General features: G+C 35.7%; 3 protein-coding genes across 3 annotated transcripts; 2 read left to right on the top strand and 1 right to left on the bottom strand.

Annotated features, from left to right (window-relative positions):
- The first annotated feature begins 7,617 nt into the window (after positions 1 to 7,617).
- On the top strand, positions 7,618 to 11,747 carry LOC143543747 (3-hydroxyisobutyryl-CoA hydrolase 1-like). The gene is made up of 13 exons (XM_077036000.1): positions 7,618 to 7,669; positions 8,338 to 8,418; positions 8,552 to 8,620; positions 8,857 to 8,920; positions 9,051 to 9,130; positions 9,646 to 9,814; positions 9,907 to 9,992; positions 10,078 to 10,208; positions 10,674 to 10,734; positions 10,830 to 10,928; positions 11,002 to 11,103; positions 11,207 to 11,248; positions 11,397 to 11,747. The coding sequence occupies exons 1-13, from the start codon at positions 7,634 to 7,636 to the stop codon at positions 11,532 to 11,534; spliced, it is 1,158 nt and encodes a 385-aa protein (XP_076892115.1). The 5' UTR covers positions 7,618 to 7,633; the 3' UTR covers positions 11,535 to 11,747.
- A 2,154-nt stretch (positions 11,748 to 13,901) lies between these two features.
- On the bottom strand, positions 13,902 to 18,547 carry LOC143543752 (VIN3-like protein 2). Its single transcript, XM_077036004.1, has 4 exons — positions 18,295 to 18,547; positions 16,832 to 17,498; positions 15,821 to 16,116; positions 13,902 to 15,042 (listed from the first exon to the last, which is right to left on the bottom strand). Exons 1-4 carry the CDS (start codon positions 18,314 to 18,316, stop codon positions 14,129 to 14,131), a joined length of 1,899 nt encoding a protein of 632 aa, XP_076892119.1. The 5' UTR covers positions 18,317 to 18,547; the 3' UTR covers positions 13,902 to 14,128.
- Positions 18,548 to 25,598: 7,051 nt separating this feature from the next.
- Positions 25,599 to 25,976, top strand: LOC143543756 (uncharacterized). Its single transcript, XM_077036007.1, has one exon. The coding sequence runs from the start codon at positions 25,599 to 25,601 to the stop codon at positions 25,974 to 25,976; it is 378 nt and encodes a 125-aa protein (XP_076892122.1).
- The last annotated feature ends 1,586 nt before the right edge of the window (positions 25,977 to 27,562 follow it).

The raw sequence follows: 27,562 nt of genomic DNA, 5'->3' as shown, positions 1-27,562 counted from the left end.
TTACTAGAACTATTTTCACCACTCTCTTCATGAACACTTTCACCACCCACTTCATGGACACTTTCACCACCCACTTCATGGACACTTTCAAAACCAGGTACAAATCCAGAATTATATACCATAATTTCAGCACCACTAGTCCTGCCATGTTCTACAAAAATCACAACAATGTGACTACCTATACCATCACTACCTCTAACCATATCACAAACATCTTGAAAATGATAATTTTCAATCAATGGCTTTAAACCCAAATCCAAACTGACACGCGGATGTTTGTAATGAAAACAACAAGCTATACCACAACCATATTGTAACTTACAGAGTATTCCAACCAACAAACTTTTACAAAATTCAAAAACTTGAACATCATCGACATAAGTGATCTTCCCCCCCTTCGTATCTTCGTTGCCCCTCGGTAGCGAAATACCCTCTATGGAAAAGTTTTATGGTGAATGCATGTGAATAAATTTCACCTATAACAACCGATCATTCAACCTGTTAACAACATACAAGAAAATAAACAAAAAAGTTTGAGCAAACAGTAACACCTTACCATATAGGTCATACAGGTCACAATACTTACTGTCCGGCCTAATAGAATACGAGGTCGGCATTGCGATGTATGCAAATGTGAATTGCGATGTTAACGGTGATTGGAAAAATTAAGGGTTCAATGTTCGAACGTTGGCCGATATTTGGGTTAATGGAGAAAATAGCCCTAATTCGGGGGTTTTATTGAATCAGGGGATATAAATAGTGCAATGACTAAATTACCCTTCTACATTAACAGTCAACGACGGGTCAACTGACGGCAGGAGTCAGAAGAACCCGCCAGAGAAACATAGTGGCCCAAAGTTCGCAAAATCTTTTTCAGTGGTTAACCCATCCAGCGACGATATAACCCAGGGAGGCAAATTGCAGATTTCTCAAGATATAATTTATACCAAGACACGTTATTATTTGCTAAAATTCTTTTTTCATCAAAATACTGTTTAGTATTATGAAGGTGTGTACATAGTGAGTATCATTTCTCATGTGGTTTAAAGTTTGAGTCTCACAATAAATAATGATTTTGATTTTCAAATATGATTAGATGAGTGTGTATGTGTGTGTGCGCTTTGTTGTTTTACAATTGGTTTTCATGCTTTTAGAGTTTTAGTTATAATATAAAAATTGTATATGTTATATTTCTATGACCCTCCAGGTAAAAGTTTCTGGTTCCACCACTGATGAATGTGTAAGAAAACGCAGTATGTGTTTACAGAGTTAACGTGAAAATGTGGGGTGCCACAAGTAATATGGCAAGTTGTTACGGTGGTTATAGCCGCTACGATAGAGATTGGCTCTGATAGAGTTTCCGACAATAGAGGACTCCATGATGATTTAAGGTGGTGGTTAAGGGGTGTTCCGATGGTGAGCAATGATGATCGTGAAGTGGAGAAATGGAGAAACAGAGGTGTTTCCAGTGAGTTAGGTAATCAATGGTGATTAGGGACGATGACGATGATGGTGGTGGTGGTGGTGGTCGAGATGGAGATGGGGATGGAGGTGGTAATGGTTGCCACATAAGCAGGTAAGTCAACAAATAACTAAGTTTTTGTGTTGCATAAGCAGCCATATTAAACTAACTATGGTGCTGTTTGTTTTTTCAGATGTAAAATGTATGTAGTCTACGGACCACGTCTGCATACATCTATAGCAGAAGAGGTGGACCAAACCTCTGCGGTCTGCAAGAAGAAGAGTGTTTGCTTTTTAACGTCTGCAGACTGCTAAAACTTTCAAAATATAACTTTATATCAAAAATACAAATTATCCAGCAACAATTAAAAATACATAAACCCAATTTTAATACCAAAAAAATATAAATTATCCGGCAATAATTAAAAATACTAACAATATCAAAATACATAATCCAAGATTAACATGTATGAGAATCATTAGGTCTTTACAAACAATCTATAACAAAATTTCCGGCGTTAATCTCATAATCAAATCGTCAAGTTCCCTCAGTGTAGCCCTTGTCGAGTCTTGCCAAATCTAAATAAACAAACAAATAAATACAAGTTAGAATAACCCGAACAACCCAAAATAACCCAAACTAATGCAAACAAAAATTAAACAACATGACGCAAACTAACCCAAACCAACCCGAACTAAGACACATAGGTACCATTTTAAAAAAAAAAGAAAAAAAAAGACATACATATCTAAGTTACAATTAGATAACATACACTTAACAAATAAAGAACCAAAGTGACATCTTCAGAAACAAAATGACAGCTCACTCAGGCATTTAATCAAACACTTTACATGCGCCTCAAAAACAACATAGAAACATGACAACACTATAGAACTTGTAGAATAAAAATGACAGTCACAAACAAAATCTTCTAACCTATTGACAATAGTTTGCAAACCAAAAATAACATTAAGAGTCAAGCCAATCAACAAAAATAAGTTAATATACACACTTTAAATAACAGCTTAAGGTAAGAAAGTTCAAGATTAATATATATATATATATATAGGGGTAGGTTAAAATAAAAAGAAATAGTTTTCTAGGAAGAGTAAGAATAAATCTTAGCCATTAGATCATGTTAATCAATGGCTGAGATTTAAAATTACCAAAAACCGCCATAGTTTCATAGAATTACTCTTTCACCTCTATAATCGACATAGTTTCCTAGAATTGTTCTTTCACCATAAGTTGTAGTGCCCACATGTCAAAAATCTATTGGTTCTTAACATTCTTAGGAAACTCTTTATTTTTATTTGAACCCTTTTCTATATATATATATATATATATATATATATATATATATATATATATATATATATATATATATATATATATGCTATTAATTTAATTTTGAGATCATGCTTACCTTAATTTTCGGCGAAGGAACAGCGTGGAAGGCGAGTTGCGGCGTAGGCAGGGCGGAGCAGCGGTGGATGGACGGAAGTGCAGGAGTAAGGGGGCGAACGAGCGGCGGCGAGGTGGAGCAAGGTGGTGGCAGCCGAATCGAAGGTGGGCAGGGGCTGACGGGATTTGAGGGTTGAAGAAGGAGGTGTATAGGCTTTAGGTTTGAGAGAGCTTAGTGAAATAAAAGTTGAGAAGAGGCTAGAAGTAATATGAACAACACTTCTAGGAGATGAGGACGCACAGAGGTTTTTTAATGAAATGTCTTCGGAAAAACAAACACACTGCAGACCACAACGTATGCGCGGCGCAGACAGAAGTGGTCTGGAAGAGCTTTTGAGGAAAAACAAACAGCCCCTATGTTAGACTCCGTTAAGAAAAAAAAAGTTTGATGGAGGAAAATTGGTTGAAAATTGGAACTATTCAGATACATTTTAAGTTAGGTTTTGCAACTACCAATAAATTAAATTACGTTAGGAGTATTAAAATATAATATGATATTGATATATTTTTGGACTTTAAAAAGAGTAGATAAAATAAACAAATTTGAGGGGACACTTAAAAGTACTTTGTTTTTCAGTTTTACGTTCTTTTTCATTAAAACATTATATACAACTTCTTAAAAGTTTTTTCGGTTTCAGTTTCCCTTTTATAACATTGGTCATAAAAGTAACGCAATATGCCAATATATGTGTGTATAGATATGGACAGGTTTAAGAGGGGACTCACGAAAAGTGAAGAACTCTTCCTTTTTACATACTAAAAAAATTCATTATTTTATGTATAAAACACATTTTTACATAATCTTTTATAGATTTTTACATATAAACACATGTAAAAGCCCTTTTCAAAAAAAAATATATATTTTTTAATTTTACAAATTTCGTTTTTTTGTTGGAATGTCTTCTATATGTATTTATAAGCAAACAAGTCTTAAAAATTTTATGCTAAAACTAATTTTTTACATGTGAAAATCGGGTTTTACATTATTTTTTTTACATGTAAAATGAAGAGTTTTTCAGTTTCTCACATTTTTTATTTCCCTTTTGAACCTACCTCTATATATATATATATATATATATATATATATATATATATATATATATATATATATAACTGCTTATTAGAATTGCTAAACGTGCTTCATTTTTCTCCTTTTTTTACTAAACGTACTTCGTGCCTCAGGTTTACACTAATTCAATTTAATTTTTTTTTTCTTTTGTCAATGGGTCATCTTTTATTATTATACTAGTTTGAGGCCCGTATATTACATGGGTAATTGTTGAAAATTTTAAACTTTTACCATTAAGTGAAATACAATTAACATATTGATCATATATTGTTAATACAATTACAATTAAATTAAAATTATTGAAATTACATAAATAAGATTACACAAATATGTTACAAATAGGTAAAAATTTTCTTTTACACTACATTTGTGATTGAATTAGCACGTATACATTGTTTATCAAAAATCAAAATTTTTAGTCCATGTCTGCTTGTAACTCTTAACAAAGTAACATATATGTCTGCTTATAACTTTTGATATAACTATATATAGTTGTCCATGTGAAAAGTTCTCTAAGTACATACCAACTATAAATAAATGATAATATATGTCCATGATACTAATAAAAAAATATTCATATACATAAAATATTATAGCTTTTAATCAATTAATATGATGTCACTTGAAAACATCTCCTCATGTTTATCAAAAAAAAATGATTATCCCAAAAAACCATATACCTGAACTTTGATGATATAATTATCCTTAGAATCTTTTCAATTTGAAATTGATTAATGATGATAAATTTGTTGTCATTAATATTCTGTGTATGACAAAATTTTAATTGACTTTATATTTTACAATTAAAAATTGTATAATTTAGCAACATAAAAACCGAAAATTTAAATATAACAAAATGATTTATTTATTTCATATGAATGTAATTGCCAGGAAAATGAAAAATACATAACATTAAAACCATGTTCAAATAATAGTGAATATTCTGAATTAAAAGAATATTAGAAGATTTAAAGTTGGATAAAATGAATGTAGTGATTCTTATTTATAATCGTTAAAGTAGGGCTGCCACTTTTACTCGTAACATGAAACTCAACCCAAGAAAATTCTTACCTGAACCCAAACGAACCTGACCGAGAAACTCGAACCCAAGAAAATACTAACCTGAGCCAGAACTGAAGTAATTCGGGTTGGTTCTTGGGTCCGAATAGGTTTCGGGTCAACCCAAAAACTTTTAGTTTTTAAATCATATGTTTTTTTAGGTATTAAAGGCTAAGCCTTAGCCGCTGGGCGCTGGCGTTATCAGAATTTAGTCTAAGTCGATTGTTCTCATTCCACATATTATGAATCGAATGTTTATAGTTTATTATCTTGAAAATAAACCATAATAATCACTTTAATTAACACTTCAAAATTCACTAATCGTATATTGTCAATCTATATGGAGAATACTTATTATATATTAATGGATTTAGTTGGAATAAAAATATAATTTTAATGTCATATATTGAAATGACTTAAAAGATAAGGATCATATGTGAAAATTGGTTGAAAAAAAGATGAGGAGGGCTATGATATTGATAAGTGGTAAAAGTTGTAGGCTTTTATTAGAAGAGATAGATTTATTCAATAAAAGAATATATGACATGAAAATATGTCCATTAAAGAAAAGGTTCTAAGGCTGGTTTGTTGTGGAAATATGTCCATTAAAGAAAAGGTTCTAAGGCTGGTTTGTTGTGTGACGGTATACCCCGGCGTTAAACTCACATGCCCGTGATGTGACTTCGGTTTTGCGGGAGTGGGGACATTTTCCGAAGTTAATATTCACTTTTCTTATTTTTAATATAATATTGATAAGTGGTAAAAGTTGTAGGCTTTTATTAGAAGAGATAGATTTATTCAATAAAAGAATATATGACATGAAAATATGTCCATTAAAGAAAAGGTTCTAAGGCTGGTTTGTTGTGGAAATATGTCCATTAAAGAAAAGGTTCTAAGGCTGGTTTGTTGTGTGACGGTATACCCCGGCGTTAAACTCACATGCCCGTGATGTGACTTCGGTTTTGCGGGAGTGGGGACATTTTCCGAAGTTAATATTCACTTTTCTTATTTTTAATATAATATTGATAAGTGGTAAAAGTTGTAGGCTTTTATTAGAAGAGATAGATTTATTCAATAAAAGAATATATGACATGAAAATATGTCCATTAAAGAAAAGGTTCTAAGGCTGGTTTGTTGTGGAAATATGTCCATTAAAGAAAAGGTTCTAAGGCTGGTTTGTTGTGTGACGGTATACCCCGGCGTTAAACTCACATGCCCGTGATGTGACTTCGGTTTTGCGGGAGTGGGGACATTTTCCGAAGTTAATATTCACTTTTCTTATTTTTAATATAATATTGATAAGTGGTAAAAGTTGTAGGCTTTTATTAGAAGAGATAGATTTATTCAATAAAAGAATATATGACATGAAAATATGTCCATTAAAGAAAAGGTTCTAAGGCTGGTTTGTTGTGGAAATATGTCCATTAAAGAAAAGGTTCTAAGGCTGGTTTGTTGTGTGACGGTATACCCCGGCGTTAAACTCACATGCCCATGATGTGACTTCGGTTTTGCGGGAGTGGGGACATTTTCCGAAGTTAATATTCACTTTTCTTATTTTTAATATAATATTCACTTAAATTGCCATCATCACTCTTATTATCAAATTAACTTATAAGCTAACTTTTTATAGACAAACACTTGGCTAAACTCATAAAAAACTCTCATGTGGGTATGATTATTTCGCGATGCCTAATCCATCTAATAATAATATTTCATCAAGACATAAACCCGAAAAATATGACACATAAGTGAAATTCAATACATTACGTTAAATTGAAGAAACTTTAATGTGAACTTCGGACCACCCACTAATAATAAGAATTACTAACTTTGATAATTTAACTAAAAAAAGTATTTTAGATGTTAGGGAAGATTTACCTAATAGTTGTATTTTTCCTTTGTTGTACAAAAATTACACATGTTACTTTCCTTAAATTAAGAGAACTGATTGAAACGTTTATAAACTTTAGTAATTATAATATTTATATAGTGATTGTTTTCTTTAAGTTTAACCTGAATTATGAGCTAATTGTAGATAAAAGAAATTCAACTACATAATAATAAAGTTTTATAAATGTTTTTGTAAATTAACTTAAAGAAAACCACTATATATGGATTAAGTTTCGTACATGTTCCACTTATCATAGGCTTCGGATGTCACTAGTGTGTTTTGTTGTATGTCGTCGTATTGGGTGAGGAGGCATGGACTGTTTTTATTCGTTGGTGTCGGTTGTAATTAACGGTTTTAACGTCTTGCTGGTATTTTAATAAAAAATTTGTTGGTAGTTTAAAAAGAAAATTTCCTTTACGTACCCTCAGGTGAGAAAAATAATAGACATTTATGGAATTATTAATGAAACCTTTTCATTATTTTAAATGTTATCCCTTTATATTATAAGTCTTCCAATGTGGAATAACTCATATATGATTTGATATATTTAGTATTTTGTTACACGCCACATTCGACTTGAAACTTCTACTTGTCCTATAAATGCATCCCTTTTGATTCATTTGAAAATCTCTCTCACCATTTTCAGATTATTATTCTTTACAAAAGTTTTCCCAACGAATACTCACTCATGGCTTCATCTGTCTTTGACAAAGAGGTAAAGATGGTACGTTCTTTCAAATCTTTCTAGCTTCTACTATTGTTCTTCAACATTTTATTTTGTATAGAAAAGAACCCGATAACTAAACTGTGCATTTGTGTGACGAAAAAAGGGTTGGCCACCAAATGTGACTAAAAATCACAAGAGTTGCAAAATTAACAACCCCCACCAATCCGGTCACAAAATTTGCATCCACTTAAATAACACAAAGCATTCGCAAATTTTGCAACCATTTTGTTAACTTGGTCGTAGAACGGCTGAAGAAATTAAAAAAAAAATAGTTAATTAAACATTAAATTTAAATATCGATCGCAAAGTTGTCGCAACATATGAAAAACGAAGTTAAATAAAACAAGAAAAAAAATCAATAGCACATCGTTCCATTTACATTTATTTTCAAAATACCCAGATTTCTAGTAATAAATTGCGCAACTAGGATTTATGATCTTGTTATAACCTCAATGGGTTCGGGTTCAACCTGAGTACAAAGTCATATTTGGTTAATAAGGTCTAAAAGGTTTATTGATCCTAAGGGGTGCAGATACATAATAGGCATATATAAATTATTGTACGTCAAATCTTTAATTTTCTGGTCGAGAAATTTAAGAAACCGTACACATCTCATGTAGAATTACCATATGAAAGTGTAATATATGTTGGTTTTCATTTTTCAGGTAACAATGGAAAGAATATCTGGTGGGATGAAAGTGATATTAAACAGACCAAGAAAGCTAAACGCCTTAAATTACGAACTCGTATGTTTACTTTTCTTGTTAATTTCTTCTTTGTATGTTACGTATCATCTCCAATAAGTATGTTTACTTTTCGTGTTAATTTCTTCCTTATATGTTACGTATCATCTCCAATAAACCGATTATCGTTTTGCAGATTGTTCAAATGTTAAAGATGTTTGAATTGCATGAGAACGATCCCACAATCAAATTTATCATTTTAAAGGTAACAACTAACGACTAATTATCTACAACCACTATTATATAATCCTAGATATGTCCCATTAAGTATATCTAACTACGAATAATTAATGTTAAGCTCTTATTCTTTTAATATGAGGTGCTACTCGTTCATCTACTTATTTTAGTTATTATTTTTTTTCTTTTTATTTATTTTTTGTTTTACTTTATAGTTTAAACTTTAAAACCTCTAATTCATGTGGTTAAACTTCGTACTAATAGGGAAATGGAAAAGCATTTTGCGCGGGTGGGGATGTTACATCTCTAATAACACTTACAAGCGCTGGTACATAGTTTTATCATTTATTATATAAGATTTGTGATTACATAAGTTGATTAATAAGAGATGCATAATAAATTATTAAGAATTTGTCTTAAAATTACCTTTATGCTCTTTTGTTTTCTTAATTATCAAGGAAATTGGAGCTTCGGTGCAAACTTTTTCCGGAAACAATACAGTCTAGACTACTTAGTTGGAACCTATAAGAAACCACTTGTAAGTTAATCACACTTTCACGGTATTTTCCATAAAATCTTGTAACCATATATATGTGTTTACCTTTGATCGGTGCATTTTTATCATATATATATATACATGATAGTGATTAAAGGGATTGTATAACAAAAAGCAAACAAAAGTACAAGATTGTGTACGCAATTATGCAACTTATGTAATGAATTCTCGTCTTTTTTTTTAAAGACAATAATACGTACTATACAGATTAAACATAAGAAATGCCTTAAATATAATGTGAATATACAAAAGATGTGCATTTTTAATTAATAAAATGGTGGATTTAAACAAAGAATCAACAATTATATTCCTTTTTAGTAATTTTTTTATATATATAATTAATCACGAAAATTTCATTGTTATTTTAAACTTTTATTCATCCTCATCAATAGTCTAGATTGATTTTGTACAATTTAACCAAAAAACTACTTTTTATCTCATATGTGTGTATATCAGTAATTCATTGTGCGTGTTATTGATTGGCCGATAAACCATAGATCGCTCTTATAAACGGAATAGTAATGGGAGGAGGAGCTGGATTATCTATGAATGCGGCATTTAGAATTGTGACAGAGAATACGTTATTTGCAATGCCAGAAACATCAATAGGATCAGTTCCAGATGTTGGTTCCTCTTATTTCCTGTCACGACTTCGAGGGTTTTTTGGTAAACTTATTCCTAAACTAGAATTCTATACATATCGTTTGATATGCAAGCATGTCGGGCCTCTATTTTAACCGTTAGTGTCCTATCTATAGGCGAATATGTGGCACTCGCTGGGGTACGATTGAATGGACTTGAAATGGTTGAATATGGTCTCGCGACTCACTATGTACATTCGAAGGTAATTCGCTTAGCATGTGATAGTTAAAGTTGTCTCATTTTATCACAATACTAATTAATGGTTTGATTTCTTTGAATTGTTATAGCATTTAGCTTCACTGGAGGATGAACTTAGCATGATGGCTTCATCAGATGCAAAGAACAGAACAAAAATCTCTGAAATTATTAACAAGTATGCAAATAAAAGAGACACTAAGTTAGAGAACGCAAATTCAAGGTAGCTAATTTTTTATTCTTCCATTTTATATGTATACAATACAAGTCACACTTTTTATAAATTTTCTTCATATGGAAACATAGTCACTCTTTTTCAGATGACTCTCTTTGTACACATTTTTCTTTAGAATATTTTTACGGAAAATTACAAGAACAAAAATTGTACTAATCAATGTTTTTTTAAAATTATCAGTGGAAACATAATTTTCCTTCTTGATGTACGTTTCCATGTGCGCGTATGTGTGTGTCAAAGCATGTATGTGTATATACGTATAGTACTTATTTATGTGTGTATTTATGTATAAATGCATGTATAGTCCCATGTTCTCGCTAGCTATATGCATATCACTTCACGTGTAGATACATATATGATATATGCATGTATACATACATGTACTTATTTAAATATGTATCCACATACTTACATATAAATTATCATGCTATACCAATGTGTATTCGATGCTAGGCTTGAAATTATCAACAAATGCTTCTCAAGAGAGACCGTAGAAGATATATTATCAGCATTGGTAAGTTCAGTTATAGATTACTACCCAATTATTTACAATTTCATGGAAAGAAAACTTCTGAAAATTGATTATGATTTATCTTTGCATTCATTTAGGAAAATACAGCTGTGGACAGCAACGACAAATGGATCTTTGATGCAATAAAATCGATAAAATCGAATTCACCTCTATGCATAAAACTTGCATTGAAATTGGTAACCGAAATGAATTGAAATTAATCCAACTTGAATTATGAAATTTGCTGAAGTTATTTGTATGTTTTCGTAGATTAGAGAAGGCCGATCACAGAAACTTGAACAATGTCTTACTCGAGAACATCTTGTTGTTAGTCATCTTCTTCGTAGAACTGTGAATGGTGATTTTTACGAGGTTTGTTAATCGCAGATTAATTAATTCCCAAGTTCATTTGTGTGTTTATAATATAAATATTGTTGTTTGAAAATAGATGTAATGAGAACTTCACTAATTGCAGGGTCCAAGAGCAATGCTAATTGACAAAGATAAAAAACCACAGGTAATATTTCACAACTTTGGTTTTTATGTTTGCAAATTACAATTATTTGATTAAAATGAACAAAAATTTGTATTTAGGGAAATAGTTAGTTTAAAAGTTGATCATTTAATGACCGAGTATGTTTAGCGACTCTTTCTGGTTTTGACAGTGGTCACCGTCAAAGCTGGAGCAAGTGAATGAGGAAATGGTGAACAAATGTTTCTCCGCAATTGATGATGAAGATTGGCAGCCATTGCGACTGTTTGCAAGACCAAACCCGAGCCATGTTGCGCTGTCAATGATCTAGCAACTTAATTGTGTGGCATTATTTCATATCATATTTATCTACGAATGTCGATGAATATGTTTCAGGGTTATGTAGCTAATGTAATGCGCCTATATTCTAAATAACGAAATTAACCAACTAAGTTCAGTATCAATGGGTTGCAACATACCAGAAAATATATAATTTAAATATAGAATCAAATCAAAAGAAACAATGTAAAAAGTTGAAATACTGAATATACATAGAGCCTTAAAAGAAAGACCAAATTTTAGTCATTGAGACCTTTTAATGATAGACTGTACGCTCTAATACCTTCTCTAAACATGAAGTTATATCGAGTCATAGATTGGGTCCTCGATTCTAAAGAATATTATATGTAATAACTAATATATATATATATATATAAAGAAAAGGAACAAAATATAATTAAATAATAATATTAATAATAATTTTGGTTCAATAATGTCACTCAAAACCACACAAGCTTCTTTTATTGCTCTATTATTGTTAAAAAGAAATGTAAATGTTAATTTCTTTTATAAAAATTATGTGACTTTAACCAAATATATATGAAATCTAAATTTTTAAAGGTTTTATTTTTTAAAGTTAATTATATTGAGCAGTTTTAAACCTCAATTTTTCTTTAATGATTTTACTCTTCAAAATTGCTTAACACTTTTGTTTAAGCTTGAAAAACATGATCACACGACACAAGTACACAACCGAATTATCTCTTCATTATCCTTGTTTTTGTTTATGTGAGGCCCATTATCAGTTTCGGTTTTAAGCTCATTCAATATGCATGATCAGGCCCATCCATATTAAAGAAAAAAAATGCCTAATGACAACCGAAGGTTACCAACCTCGGGTTACAATAAAAACACTTATAAATAGTGTTCAGGAAATCCGAAATCCGAACCGAAATCGAAACTCAAATAAATCGATTCAAATTCTTATTCTGATATTCGGATCGGATCAATTCGAATATCCGAATAACTATTCGGATTCGGATATGGAAATTTAAAAAATTCGGATTGTTCGGATTATTCGGATATCCGTTTAATCCGAATAAAAAACATGTTTTTAGTGCTATTTTCCGGTTTGGTATATTTATTAGACTATTATTTGAAGTTTAAACTTAAAATTTGTGTTAAGAGTAATTCGTATTTTCCGGTTTATATGTTTATTGTGATTCTAAACTATTAAAAGTTAGGAACAAAAAAATAGGAAAATTTTTTAGGTTTATTTCGGATTATTCGGATAATTTCGGATTATTCAGATATATCCGAATCCGATCCGAATTGAATTCGGATAGATTTGGATCGGATAGGAATATTCCTAATTCGGATCGGATCGGATTTCCGGATAGGGTCCAAAAATTTTCAAATCCGAATAACCCGAATAATCCATTATCCGATCCGATGAACACCCCTACTTATAAATCAACTTCTAATATATAAAATACTTTATTTTACAGTTTAATTTGTAATCTCGTAAAGATACAATCAATGGATTATAGTTGAACAATTCAAAGCATGGTAACATCTGTTACAGAACTACATCAATGATATGATATATAAAAATAAAAGTTACATATGATTATTGATATTTGTACACCTTGATAACAGAACCCTTAGCCACTTGAGAAAACACTCCGTTCCCACTAGATACCAGTAAACTACACATGTTATTTGTCATTGCATGGTGTTATGTGTTCGGAAATAGTTGCATCAATTTGTGAAGGAGTTTTGTTTGATATTCAAAACTTGGAGATTGGAGGCACCGTTTTAAGGGATTATACGAACCATTATACACTCGTAATTAGGCCATGTGAATATCGATCGAACACTAATTGTACAAATTGCTCATATGAATTTAAAAAATAAAAATCTAGATAAACAGAGTAAATGAGAGTGAAAACGAGCAAGCCGGAGGTGATAGATACAGAATGAGAGAAAAATTGTTGTCACCAAATGGTGCCATGGTGGCAACCATTTTGTACCAACTTTTCAACATATATAAAAAGTTAATAGTTTAGAAGTTTTACGAACTTATCATTTAAGTTTAGTTTAACGTCAACCATTTACGTAGGTTTTATTAATTTTGTAGCCAGCATTTTAAATTATGTGTAAACTTTTCAAAAAATTTGACCACTTAACATTTTTTTTGAACGATCTGAACTTTTTATCTAAATATTTTCATAAATATTTGAACTTGAAAAACTGGTTTGAAAGCGCAACTAGATCACATTCACAAATATGGCTATATGAAAGTTGTCGTTCGAAAAAAAATAATAATATGGCTATAATCGATAGACATATTTATACACATATAGTGCCTAGTGTAACATTACACGGAAATAAACATGTTATATATTTTGCAACACTTTTTTTGTACTTAATGTATGTATCCGACTCTCGAATTACACAGATTCGTGCACATTTGTCCATCAGATATTTACATACTCGTTTTTCTTAGCATCAATTAATAGCAATAAAATTAGCCAATAATAATATCATCAAATGTAAATGATCACAGTTTAAATCAAGAATATAAATAGTGATAAATAATCAAGATTAGACTTTCCTAACCTTGATTTCAATTTCAATTTCAATTCAATGGAAAAGCTTGAGACAGAGCCCTGATGAAGAACATGTCTTGTTTGTAATCACATCATAGAAAGTATCCACAAGCTGCCCTGCAAGTGAAGCTGGATCCTCCATTAAAGTATCCACAAACACTTTGACTATTTTAACCTCCTGTTGACTTGCCCTCAAACTGTACCAAGTTAGAAACTTTTTCCTAAAACCAGTGTCCACGTGTCCTTCACATTCCAACCATCTGATTATTTTCACATAATACCCGAAATCTCGATCATCCAACTCGTCCGGTTCATCCTCATCAAGATTCTTTTTTGATGACTTTGCTCGGGCTTTTCTTGCCAAGATTGAATCTTTAACGCTTTCCGTCTTGCAGGGGGTGATTGGTAATTTAGCAGAGGTAGTGGGGGCAAAAGGGTCATAATCTTTTTCATTATTTTCATCATTTATTGAATCTTTAATACTTTTCTTGATGTTTACAACATCAGTGGTTACAACCACCTCTTTGTCCTTCTGTTTATTATTATCATTATTAACAATATTATTGTTTTCATCTTCAACTGATGACGGATTCGAAAGGCTGCTAGAATTCGTTGGCGGGCTTTTTTCATCATCGTTTGTCGTTTGAAACGACATTTCGTTTATTCCAAGTTCACGTGTGTTTTCAAAGTGAACAACTTTTACAACATATTGGGTTGATGGAGTTAAACCTGAGAGCACGAACTTGGTACAACTTGGTGCGAATAATGTACAAGTCGGTTTCGTAGGGTAATCTGTTTCTTTGGCTTTTCGGTGCCATAATATGTATCTATGTGTTGTGCCATTATCTGTAACGGGTTGATCTCTGGAGTCCATAATTATAGAAATTGATGTGGGATAGATGTTTTCAAATTTGACAATTGGTGTCAAAATTTTGGGATCTGATGCATCTGTAAATAAGAACATCAATAGATTTGGTAACGGGTCAAAATGGGTTAAACGGGTTGGCTTGAGTTGACCTTACAAACTATCAAATAAGTTAAATTTCTAACTAATAATTCATGTGCCGAATATGAACACAAAAAATTTAATTATTTAATCATCTTTTGGATACACTGGACCTATTTACCCGTCTCCATAAAAGTATTTTCTTAAAGAAAATAATATTTTAGAAGCATATTGTAATTTTTGTCGTCGAAAACTCAAGATATTAGATTAATAACAGATACCATAAATATGATGCGGTCGGTTTGACTTCAAAGTCAAACTATGCTTCCTTTGGAATGGAGTTACAGGAATAACCAAATATGCAAAAATATCTAAAACACAATATAAATTAGGTAGAAAAATCAATGGATCGAGTAACGGGTCAAAATGAGTCAATTTCAGCACATGCCAAAACAGGTCGGGTCGAGATGACCTTGAAATCTTTTTGTCACCAAGTTAAACTTCCAAAAACTAATTAGTGTGTCAAATATGATCACAGAAAATTTTAATAATTTAATCGCCATAGGATCCTTTGACCCATTTGACCTTTTTACATATAAACTGCTTTTAAGATCAAACCATCTAACTCATAAGTTCAAAGTCAACTTTTTTTATTTTTGTTTGTTAAACTCCATAAACATGAAAACTTGAGTTGAATGTGAAGACAAATCCATATCAAGTTTGACAATGAGCAATTCAGTTTGAGAAAAATATCCAAAAAAAGGAGAGAGAAAAACATACCACTAAATGCCATGTTAGAGAGAACTGAATCGAGTGACTCGACTGCAGAATCACAAAGTTTTTGAACCTCTTGTCCAGAAGAGAGCCGGTTGACTATACCTCTGGCCCGTTTGACCGGCAAACCAGTCAACGGGCCCACATCCGCTTCGAGTTTCTCCATTGCTTCATTCACAATTTCATGAAGCTTTTGGTACTTGTGGGTCCCGGCTAAGAGCTTTTGGCTTAAAGAAACGCGATAACACAAGATGTCAACTCGTCTAGTGTCCCTTGCTATTATTAATTGTTTTCTCAAACATCTGCATATGCGTAAGAGTTTTAGATCACAATGAGCGAAATTGCATAACCCAACACTATATCTATATGCATGAAGATAACTCACTAAAGTAGTTATTAATTACAAAAAAATACATATGTATGACAAGTCAAACGGGTCAAATGGATAAAATCGAAAAGTTTCATAAAAACAAGTCATACGGATTGAAAGTCAACCAGTGACTACTTTTAGCTTATAATCTGTTGTATTCAACCCGTACTAAAACTCAAACAGGTCAAATGGATCAAATCTAAAAGTTCAGCTAAAAGGGAACAAGTCAAACGGAATAAAAGTCAACCAAAGACTATTTGTTAGCTCATAAAACCGTTGTATTCAACCCGTACTAAAAGTCAAAATGGTCAAATCTAAAATTTCAGCTACAAGGTAACAAGTCAAATGGGTTGAAAGTCAACCTAAGAATAATTTTAGCTAACGAAACATTTGTATTCAACCCTACTAAAAGTCAAACGGGTTAAATGTATCAAATCTAAAAGTACAGCTAAAAGGAAACAAGTCAACCGAGTTGAAAGTAAACCAAATACTACTTTTAGTTCATAAAACCATTGTATTTAACCTGTACTAAAAGTCAAATGGATCAAACCTAAAAGTTCGGCTAAAAAGAACAAGTCAAAAACTAAAAGATAACCCGTTCAATTCTAACCAGTTAACTAAGTTGCCGAACACGAAAAGATTATTACCCAAGTAAATCATTCACTTTACCACACGAAACACAATAAAAGCTCCCATCAAGTCCTCGATTCTTCCCATCTCTCAGAATCCCCGATTTCTCATGTTTTAACGCACATTCAAGATGACACGTCATCCCACACGAATCCCCAACATATGGTGGATCCGAACCGCAAATCAACCATAAACTCGGATCCTTATTATCATCAAACTTTTGACAAATACAACAAGAACACCTTTTACAAAACTCCCAAGCTTCACTTAACTTCGCTCTGCAAGCCGAATTCTTGCAAAACTCGACATTATTCTCATCCAAATCCACAAAATTATGATCCGATGCAATGTTTAAACGATTCGGGTGCTCGGATTTCCTAGGTCTTTTGGCAGATCTTTGATGATCACTTTCTGATGATTCATGATTTGTCATGATATTATCATCTTCTTGTGATCTTTTTTCGGATACAATTTTCAAAAGATGTTCGATTATTTTTAATTTTGTTAATCCGGTGTATTTTCGTTCCTTTCCCATTTCTGCACAGAGGATTTGGAGAATTTCTTGTCGGCTCCATGATTGTAGGAGCTCGGGTGCACCGTGTGACCATTCGGATACCTCGTACACGATTTCTCGTTTTTCTTCCATGCTTAATTTACTGCATCTTGATGGATCAAGAACAAACCCTGAATAAAAAATTTCACAAGTATTATAATAATGGAGATTTAATTTAACATTTTATTTCTAATAAACAATTGTTTATGTTATTTTATATAGAAATAGCCATTAAACTAATTTCTTCATATTTGTTTTATCTATTTTAAACGTTTACATACACATGTTTAGAAATATAACCTACACATGATTTGCAAATGTATAGTTTACACATATAAACCGATTTTGTTTATACCTTTTAAATATTATAAAAATTGCATTTTAACCATCAAGTTTACATTTAAAAATATTTCAAGACTAAAAAAATGAAAAATAGCAAAAAGAATACTGTTCTACCCAAAGTACCGTTAATGTGTATCTATATCTATATCTATATCTATATATATATATCCTACAAGTACTAACAAAACCTGGATAACTCATGTTTTTATTGTGAATCTTGAATCTGTTGTTGCAAAATATAAGTTCCGTACAGAAGTTAAAAAAGTGGACAGAGCCAGAAACTAATAATAATCAGAACAGGACCAATAATTTCTGTGAATTATTATTAGCTGGCAGATGATGAGAATCACGAGGACATAAAAAACAAACATGCAGTTATTATTTATTAACAAACAACATATATCTGATATATCAATCAAACTCAGATCCGATTAAAAAGGCCACAAACCCATCAACAAAAACCAATCTTTTTTCTTCAAGATCAAATCTTTACATCAAGAAAACACAAACCCAGATGGATAATTGAATGAATTAAAAAACCCATCAAGGAAAATATATAATTTATTGATTTAGTGATTGAATTACCTTCAAAAGAGCAAGAACCCATGATGTTTGTCAAGAACAAGAACCCATCACTGCATTATTGTAATAAAGAATCCATGAATTGGGTGTTTATGGCATGTTATTTAGTACCTGATTCAAGCTGAAATAAAGTGTATGCTTGTGTGTGTATGAGAGAGAGAGAGAGAGAGAGAGATTCGATGAGAAAGAAAAGAAATCCAAATATATTTGAGGGAGAGTATTGGTTGGGGTGAGGGATAAAACCAAAAGCCAAGAAAAAAAAACATGATAAAAAGAATAATAAAGGAATAATAAATGTTAAAAGGCCGGTTCGGTTTTAAGATGGACTATATTCTTATTATTATTGGTGTCAACTGATACTAGCATGAATAAACGGAGTTAAAGAAAAGTAGATGTATAATTATAAACAAGTATTTGTACTTGCGTGTTGCGACGGATCATGTTAAATATGTTGCATGAGTTGTCGAATCAGTTACAAACATATGAGAAAGGAAACCATTTACAATCGGAAATTCATAAAACTGAAATCGTGCAACTTCTTTAAATCTAAATTAGTGAAGTTCGTTGTATGTTTGATCCAAAAGAATGAGATTGACTTAGTGTTACCCACCAAACCTGTTTTTGAGATCGGTTTGTTGTTCAAAATGTTATTATTCTCGCTCTCCAAACCATGCGACATGTGGTTGCAATGACTGTTTGGACCGCATGTCTTTTTTTGTTCTTTAGTAACTCTATCTTATCGAGTAGCTCTACGAACTACTTTAGTGCACGGCATTGGTTATTGTGGGAGACCTTCATCCAGTAAAGTATAATTCACCAGCCCCACTGGGCCGAGTGCAAGACACGACAAATGGCTAACAACATCTGCCTTCACGCCAGACAACACACAACTATTTAAAGCAACCAAAATATCCTTGATGTCAAAGCTAACCTCGTTGGGATGCGGTTCAATAAGGCTTTCCACATAAAACTTTTCAAATCCAAGTGTATGGTTCACCTAGATGTTCTTGTACGTCCTCAATCTCCTTTCTAACTTATTTTATTGTGAACTCCTACATATTGTGTAGTTAGTCTACCGTCAATCTCATGAGTTTATACGAATGTCTTTAGCCTTATTAAGGTTCTCTCTTAACCTATCACGACGTCAAGAGTGTTGTTTGTATGCTATTTTGTAGAGGTAGGGTACCAAAAAGACCCAAATACCCGTAAGTACCACCCGCGGGTCATAAAGAATCCTCTTGTAAACCATCCGCGGGACACTTGGATCACCCGCATATTACGAGTAAGGAGGAACGTCCTCATAACTCACGCGGAAGCATCCTGGTATCCTCAAAAGTCATCCGCAAGACGGTACATCCGTCCGCCTAAACAAGTGGAAGACAATAACTGCGGGACAGCTGTCATCACTCAAGTACTCTCTGGAAGAAAGTTCATGACTCTTACTTGGGGAATACGTGACATACTAACCAATGAACAAAGGACACCTTGACAGGTTGTTATAACCGTGCACATGGTCAGGGTGCGATCCATCCTATCAGCTGGTGACACGTGTTCTGGTTGTTATACCCATGCACATGGGACGTATAGCCCAACCTATCACAAGAAGACACGTGTCCAGGCGGTTATCAAAGATCTTCTAGAAGAAGACAGCTGCCCCAATCATCTTCCATCATCCTTCGGCTATAAATACCTCGTTAAACGGTATGAGGTATTCATTCACTCACATATATTCGAACTACACTTAGTCTCTGTACTTCATTACTTTCTTCATTACGAACGTTACTGATTCTCACGCCGGAGGGTGGTTACAGGAAGACCCCCCTCTTGTTCTTCCTGTAACGAGACTCACGGTGTTTGTTTTGCAGGTTCCGGTCACCGGACTTTGGGAAGCTTTACTCATATCGTGGTAGTAATTATCGTATTGTACCCTGTGGACTCACCAGATCCAGAACCCATACCCTGGGAGTGGATCCGTGTTTCTTCATTGGCGCCATCCGTGATTTGTGTTAGAACAGCAATAGTTTTCGTTGGATTTTGGGTTCGTTTGATATGAGTAAACTTCCTGAAGGGCCGACGGGAACCCCTGCAACTGAGTCACGTGTAACTAACACAGAAGCACCTCCGGGTCTTAGTGTTTTTGCACGCATCACGACTCCAAGTGGCCGTACTCTTGAGCGAGTCACAGCTCCAGGGTCACGGAACGTTGATGTAACACCTGGGGGTTTTACCCTAGAGAACGTCACAACACCAACCGGTACCACCCCCCAGATATGGGACGGGCCTCGGCACCGGAAGGTTCTAATTTGGGTAATCTCAGATGGATTACGGAAGAAACTCGCCGAAAGCGGTCAGTGTTGGATTTAGAAAATGATTCAGGTGACTCTGGAGTGGCGGGATCTCATAGACGTAATTCCAGATCTAGAGTAGCCTTGACTCCTGAAGAGTGGTTCCAAGCACAACAACAAAGTTTGATGGCTGAATACGAGCATAGAAAGCGTAATGAGCAACTTCACGCCCGCACTTTGGATTATGAGGAATCCCCTAGGGGATCTCCTTCTCCTCCACCAACAGTGCGAGGAAGTCAAACCCGTTACAGTCAACAGACGGAACTAGAGTTTGGCGAACTTCCGAGGCTACGTCCTCGTCCTCGCATAAATATGCGGATGCCATCTTATTTAGATGAGTTCGATGGTTACGATTCATCCTACCACCCGTGAGATTATAGTATGTATACCGGAGACAGTACAATGAGTTCTCAGGCAAAAAGCAGCCGTCCGCGTGACACAGTCCGCCATACCGAATACCATAGCAATGCGGAACGAGACTTTACTAAACCATACCGCCCCGCGGCTTTCGCCGAAAAATCAAAATTCATAGCAAGTATTTCCACAGCACCATTTCCCGTTAATGCTAAGATACCTACATCAGTGGGTAAGTATAATGGTATGACTGATCCAAGTGATCATCTCCAGAACTTTATTGCGGTAGGTGGTGTTAGTGGTTGGACGCTGCCTTATTGGTGCCACATGTTCGCATTGACACTAACAGGGGCAACAAGGGAGTGGTTTGAAAAATTACCTAGCGGTGAAATTTCTGGCTGGGACGATTTGGTGAAAAATTTTTCCTAACACTTCAGCCAGCAGAAAAGGCATACGCGAGACCAGTCAGAAATTTTAGACGTCGTCCACCGTGATAACGAGTCCATAGAATATTTTATCACCAGGTTCAATGACGAAAGCTTGAACATTTGCGGAATCAGTAAAGACATGCTTCGTGGTGCCTTCCGCAAAAACGTCAATTGCGACGATTTAGTCCGCACGCTTACGGGCAGAGATGGAACGCCAAAAGAGTGGGACGACCTTATGACTGCGGCAAAGGTGTATGCTAGTACTGAGAAAACATTGAGGAATGGTAACCCGAAGCAAAAGTTTAAAGTTGAATTTAAGAATCCGATAATTAATAGACAGGAGAAAGGCCCTATATGGTCAAGACTTCAGCCAAGTGCGGGAGCATCAAAACCATTTGATGCAAGATCCCTCATAGGCAACAAGAACAAAGCGGGACCCGCAAACCGAAGTCCCAACAATTGGACTCCTCTTTCAAAGACTCCCGCTGAAATTCTAACCACAGAGAATATAAAATTTAGAAAGCCACAACCACTAACAAGAAGATCATTCTTGGATGCTACCAAGCACTGTTCGTATCATGACGACATTGGTCATAATACAAATGAATGTAGAACATTGAAAAAGGAAATAGAGACGGCTATGAAATCTGGAAAGCTCAGACACTTGGTAAAAACTGGAAAACCGGACAATGGGAAAGCACCCATTCGAGACATCCAAGGCCCGAGTAAGAAGCAAATTAAAGATTTGAACGTTCATATGATACAGAGCGAGTCTCATACAGGGAATAAGAGGAAAGAATCTGATGATGAAGAGTGGAAGAATGAACCAGTGATCTTCCCTCGAATTAAAGGAGGCCGGAACAATAAGAATCCCCTGATCGTCACTTCTCTCTTTGGACATTATCGTTCTCACAATTTCTTCTTCGACACCGGCAGAACGTCGGACATCATGTATGAACAATGTTTTGACCAACTTGACGAGGAAGATAAGGAAAGATTGAAACCCATTCACGCTCCAGTGTCTGGGTTCGGAGGGGAAATAATGCATCCTCGGGGCGTAATTTCATTTCCAGTCACCCTAAGTGACGGAATTCATTCTAGAACAGAGGAGGTCGAATTCCTGGTTTTGCCGGCAACATCAAAACATGACATTATCCTTGGGCGAGAAGCGATTGGTGATTTCAATGCTCATCCGTCCACAACACACGGTGCAGTAGGAGTCCCAACTTGTACTGGCATCGCAATAATTCATGTTAATAGGCATTGCTTTACAACCGAAAGCTCAAAGCCCAGCAAGATCCCAAAACAAACTTTGAGGACTGAACCGGAAAAGTGGCTCTTGAACAAAGATTTCCCTGATCAAACTGTAACAATTGGACCGGCTATCTACGAGATAGTACGGACTTTCTTGAAACAATTATTATCAAAGAATGTTGATGTTTTCGTATGGCAACCTGCGGGCATGACAGGTGACCCGCGGGACATTTTGCGGAACACAAACTAAGGGTAAAACCCGTTGTTTACGCCAATTGTTCAAAAAAAACGTAAGATGGGTCCGGAACAAACAAAAGCAATGAATGAACAAGTCCAGGACCTCTTGCAGGCAGGCATCATCCGTCCAATCCGTTACCAAACTTGGGTCGCTAACCCAGTTATCGTCCCCAAAAGCAACGGGGCATGGCGGATGTGTATCGATTTCAAGGACTTAAATAAAGCATGTCCCAAGGATTGTTATCCTTTACCCGAGTTAGACCTCAAGGTTGATGTTGTAGCACCATTCAAATTTAAGTGTTTCTTGGATGCCTACAAAGGCTACCATCAGATCCGCATGGCAGCGGGCGATGAAGACAAAACATCATTTCGTACCGATCAAGGCACCTTTTGTTACAAAATGATGCCTTTCGGACTGAAAAATGCGGGACCCACGTATCAACGATTGATGGACATAGCATTTAAAGGTCCAATTGGTCGAAACTTAGAGGTTTATATGGACGATCTTGTAATCAAAAGTGTTGAAGAAGATCAGATGCTGAGAGATATTGAAGAGACTTTCGAAACATTGAAAGACATTAACATGAAGTTAAATCCAGCCAAGTGTTCATTCGGAATGGAAGAGGGAAAGTTTCTGGGTGTGATTGTCACGGATGCGGGCTTCAAAGCTAATCCAGACAAAGTTCAAGCTATAGCCCGCATGCCTTCCCCGTCCTCCCTCAAAGAAGTTCAGACTCTTAATGGCCGACTGGTTGCTTTGAATCGATTTTTAGCAAATCATGCAGCCAAGTCTCATCCATTTATCTCAACACTAAGAAATTGCCTTAAGAAAGCACATTTCAATTGGACTGCGGAAGCAGAACAAGCTTTTTTGGAAGTTAAAAAATATTTGATGGAGCTCCCTACGTTAGCAGCACCCTGTGAGGGGGAACCATTAACGTTATACCTGTCAGCATCAGACATTGCCATCGGGGCCGTCCTTCTGACAGATCGAAAGAATATTCAAACACCGATCTACTACATCAGCAGAACACTGTCGGGCCCGGAAACAAGATACTCCATGCTTGAAAAACTTGTTTTGACACTAGTCTATGCTGCCCGACACCTCCGCATGTACTTTCAAGGGCACCCCATCAATGTTTTAACCAGATACAAGCTCAAAAATGTTCTCAGTAAGCCCGAATTATCTGGCCGACTGGCCAAATGGGCCATCGAACTAGGTGAACATGCAATAGAATACAAACCTAGGCCAGCAATCAAAGGGCAAGTGTTGGCGGACTTCGTGACAGAAGTTCCGCATCACAAGGAAAAAGAATGTTTAACCGAGCAACAACCCCAAGCACCTCCGGAATTGGGACAAATTTGGTCCTTATTCATGGATGGAGCTTCAAGAAATGAGGGATGTGAGGCAGGCCTCAGGCTGGTCAATCCCGAAGGCCATGAGTTTACATATGCCATAAAGCTGGACTTCAAACGTACCAATAACGAGGCAGAATATGAAGCTTTCTTGGCAGGCTTGCGGATAGCCAAAAAGCTCGGGGTTAAACATTTAGAAGCCCGAGTGGATTCCATGTTGATTGCGGGACAAATCAATGGTACATACAAAGAAAAAAACGATATCATGGCTTCATACGTATCACAGGCAAAAGATTTAATGCTCCAGTTCTCTTCTTGCAAAGTCATTCATATAAAGAGAAGTGAAAACAAATCAGCGTATGCTCTCAGTAAATTGGCTTCAACGAACTTCGAACATTTCGCCAAGGACATCCGCATTGAAGTATTAGACCGCCCGTCTGTTCCGCAACATCAAGTTCTAGTAATTCAAACGGGAGTAGAATCCTGGATGACACCCATCATAGCATACTTGTCATCCGAAGCACTTCCGGAAGGAAAGGCAGCGGCCCGGAAGATAAAGCACAAAGCCTTGAACTACCAGATACATGACGGTGTTTTATACCGACGTTCCTTCCTCGGACCACTACTTCGATGTGTGGATGCTGAGGACGCGAATTACTTAATCAGAGAGGTTCATGAAGGCATTTGTGGTCTTCACACGAGTCCGCGGATGGTTGTAGCAAAGGTAATGAATGCTGGGTATTACACTCCGGGGAGGCATATGGATGCTGTACATGAAATCAGAAAGTGTGATTCATGTCAATGCCATGCTCCTAACACGCTTCGACCAAAAAACGAGTTTGTTCCAGTTACTTCAGCTTGGCCATTCCAGAAATGGACAATTGACATAATGGGACCTTTCCCTGAAGCCCCCGGACGTATCAAATTCCTGATAGTAGCCATCGACTACTTCACAAAGTGGGTGGAAGCTAAACCGGTTGCTTCCATAACAGCAGCAAGTGTTAAAAAATTCCTGTGGGAATTCATAATATGCCGGTTTGGCCTTCCTCTGGAACTCGTTAGAGATAACGGAACTCAGTTCGCGGACAGTGGGCTACAAGAATGGTTAAAAGAATTACATGTTTCTCAAACTTTCACCTCAGTAGCCCACCCGCAAGCAAATGGTCAGGTTGAACGAACCAATCGACCATCAAAGAAGGAATTAAGGCCAGACTAGGAACTAGAAGGACGGGTTGGGTTGACGAGTTACCCCACGTGTTATGGGCTTTCCGCACCCAAAAGAATTCTAGTAATTCCGAAACCCCCCTTTAGTTTAACTTATGGCACAGAGGCCATGATTCCGGCCGAAATCGGAATCCCATCCGCCAGAGTCCTCATGATCGAAGATAACGATCAGGAACTCCGGATGAACCTTAACCTCCTTGAGGAAAGGAAGGAGTTGGCATCAATCCGCGAGCATAATTACAAACGCCATTTACAAAAGTACTACAACTCGCGGATCCAAATATGTGAATTTGACGCGGGAGACTTTGTCTTCCGCAACAACGAAGCCTCAGGACAAGAACCCTTGGGCAAGTTGGCCCCAACTTGGGAAGGACCTTATAAAATTCACAAAGTTTTATCTAAGGGTGCCTACAAGTTAGAGAAGTTGGACGGGACGGAGATCCCTGGAACTTGGAATGGGGCCCAACTGAAAAAATGTTACATTTAGTTGTTTTTCTTTCGGCCTGCGAGCCTAGCTAAAAGACCACAACGTATGTAATTTCATTTCTTGTAATTCGGCTTATGCCTCAGTTATGAAAATTTTCATTTCAGTCAATCGAGACTGGTATTATTATGTAACCCTTTATTGGCATACAAAGAAGATCCTACCAAAAACACTTATATTATGACAAAATAAACAAAGTGTAAAGGATGCAAAATTAAAACTTCTTTATATACACAAATGGGATTACAACAAAAGATCAAGTTACAAGAAAAAAGAAAATTCTATCTATAGAGCGGCATCTTCATGTTCCGCATTGTTACCTCCCGCATCTTCAGCATGATCTTCTTCTTCTTCTTCTTCTTTGTTTTCTTCATCGAGATCAAGAAGAGTCTTTAATTGCGGAATGCCATCCTCCTTGTCCGCTAGCCCGGATATCTGTTCCGACAAAGAAAATTTCAAAGAATCAAAGTCCTTTGATTTCTGTTTAAGAATGGCAACAGTATCCTGGCCAGCTAGAACATACTCCTCAGGAAGCTTGGAAGTGGAACCAAACTGATAACCTTCTTTAAAGCCCAGTTGGCGACCAGCTTGCTTCGAAGCTTTGAGGAGGATAGCAACACAATTCCCAAGTTCATTACTTGCGTGAACATCAACAATGACCTGTTGAATTAATCACATATAAATAACTCTAAATACTTAGATTATTTATACAAAAGTAGAAATACATACCTTGGGAATGGCTTCTGCTAACAGCCATTTTTGGTCCGCCTTGGTGCGGACAAGCTCCATCTTATGTTTGGCGCATTCCAAGGCTTGATCACGACTTTTGACGTTGAGATCAGTCAAGCGTTTGTCCTTGGCCGCCGATTCAGCTCGAAGGGCCTCCAATAACTTGGCTTGTTCCTCCAAATGTTTCTGGAGAACAGCCCTGGTTTCTTCAGCAACGGACCGAGCAGTTTTCTCTGCCTCCAGGGCCTGTCTGGTCTCCCTAGCCTCATTCATAGCCTTAAGAGTTTCGTCTTTAGTATCGGAGGCGAAAGCTGCCAACTCGTCCCATTGCTCATTCATCGATAACCAGTCCCTGGTTATCTCGTGGGTCGTGGAAAGAGAGTTCGCCAAGTAATAAGAGTGGGAGTTCAGCAATTCTTGGCGAACACTGAGGCGGCGTCTCTCCTTTTCACCATGCGGGAGACACTCCACCAGAAATTCAAAACATGTGTCCACTTCGCGGAATGTCGAATCCCGACGGAGGGACCAGTTAGGCTGGTGTGGGGTGGGATTCTCCCCCTCAGGAGGAGGAGAAGTTGGGGAAGCATAGGGAAATGTGCTTATACCCCCTTGATCTCTGAAGTGGTGTACATTATGAGAAGATGACACCTTAGCATGAACAGTGGTATCGGTCTCATTCTTCTTCAATGGAGAGTCGTCAGCCACAATAACCGGATCTTCTGCAGTGTTAGGAGGCGGTGGTGGCGGACGAACAAGAGAATCCTTTAAACCGGAAATACCTTCAGACAGGTTATCCAAGTTCACTAAAGATCATTAACAATGGGTTAGAAATTCTCCAGTTCAAAATAAATAAAGAGTAG

Source organism: Bidens hawaiensis, unplaced genomic scaffold (genome assembly GCF_021521415.1).
Source record: "Bidens hawaiensis isolate Kalapana, Puna unplaced genomic scaffold, B.hawaiensis_p1.1 tig00013295_1, whole genome shotgun sequence".
NCBI classification, from domain to species: Eukaryota; Viridiplantae; Streptophyta; class Magnoliopsida; order Asterales; family Asteraceae; genus Bidens; species Bidens hawaiensis.
The sequence above is the reverse complement of the archived record's forward strand: the minus strand, read 5'-3'. Positions and strand labels throughout refer to the sequence as shown.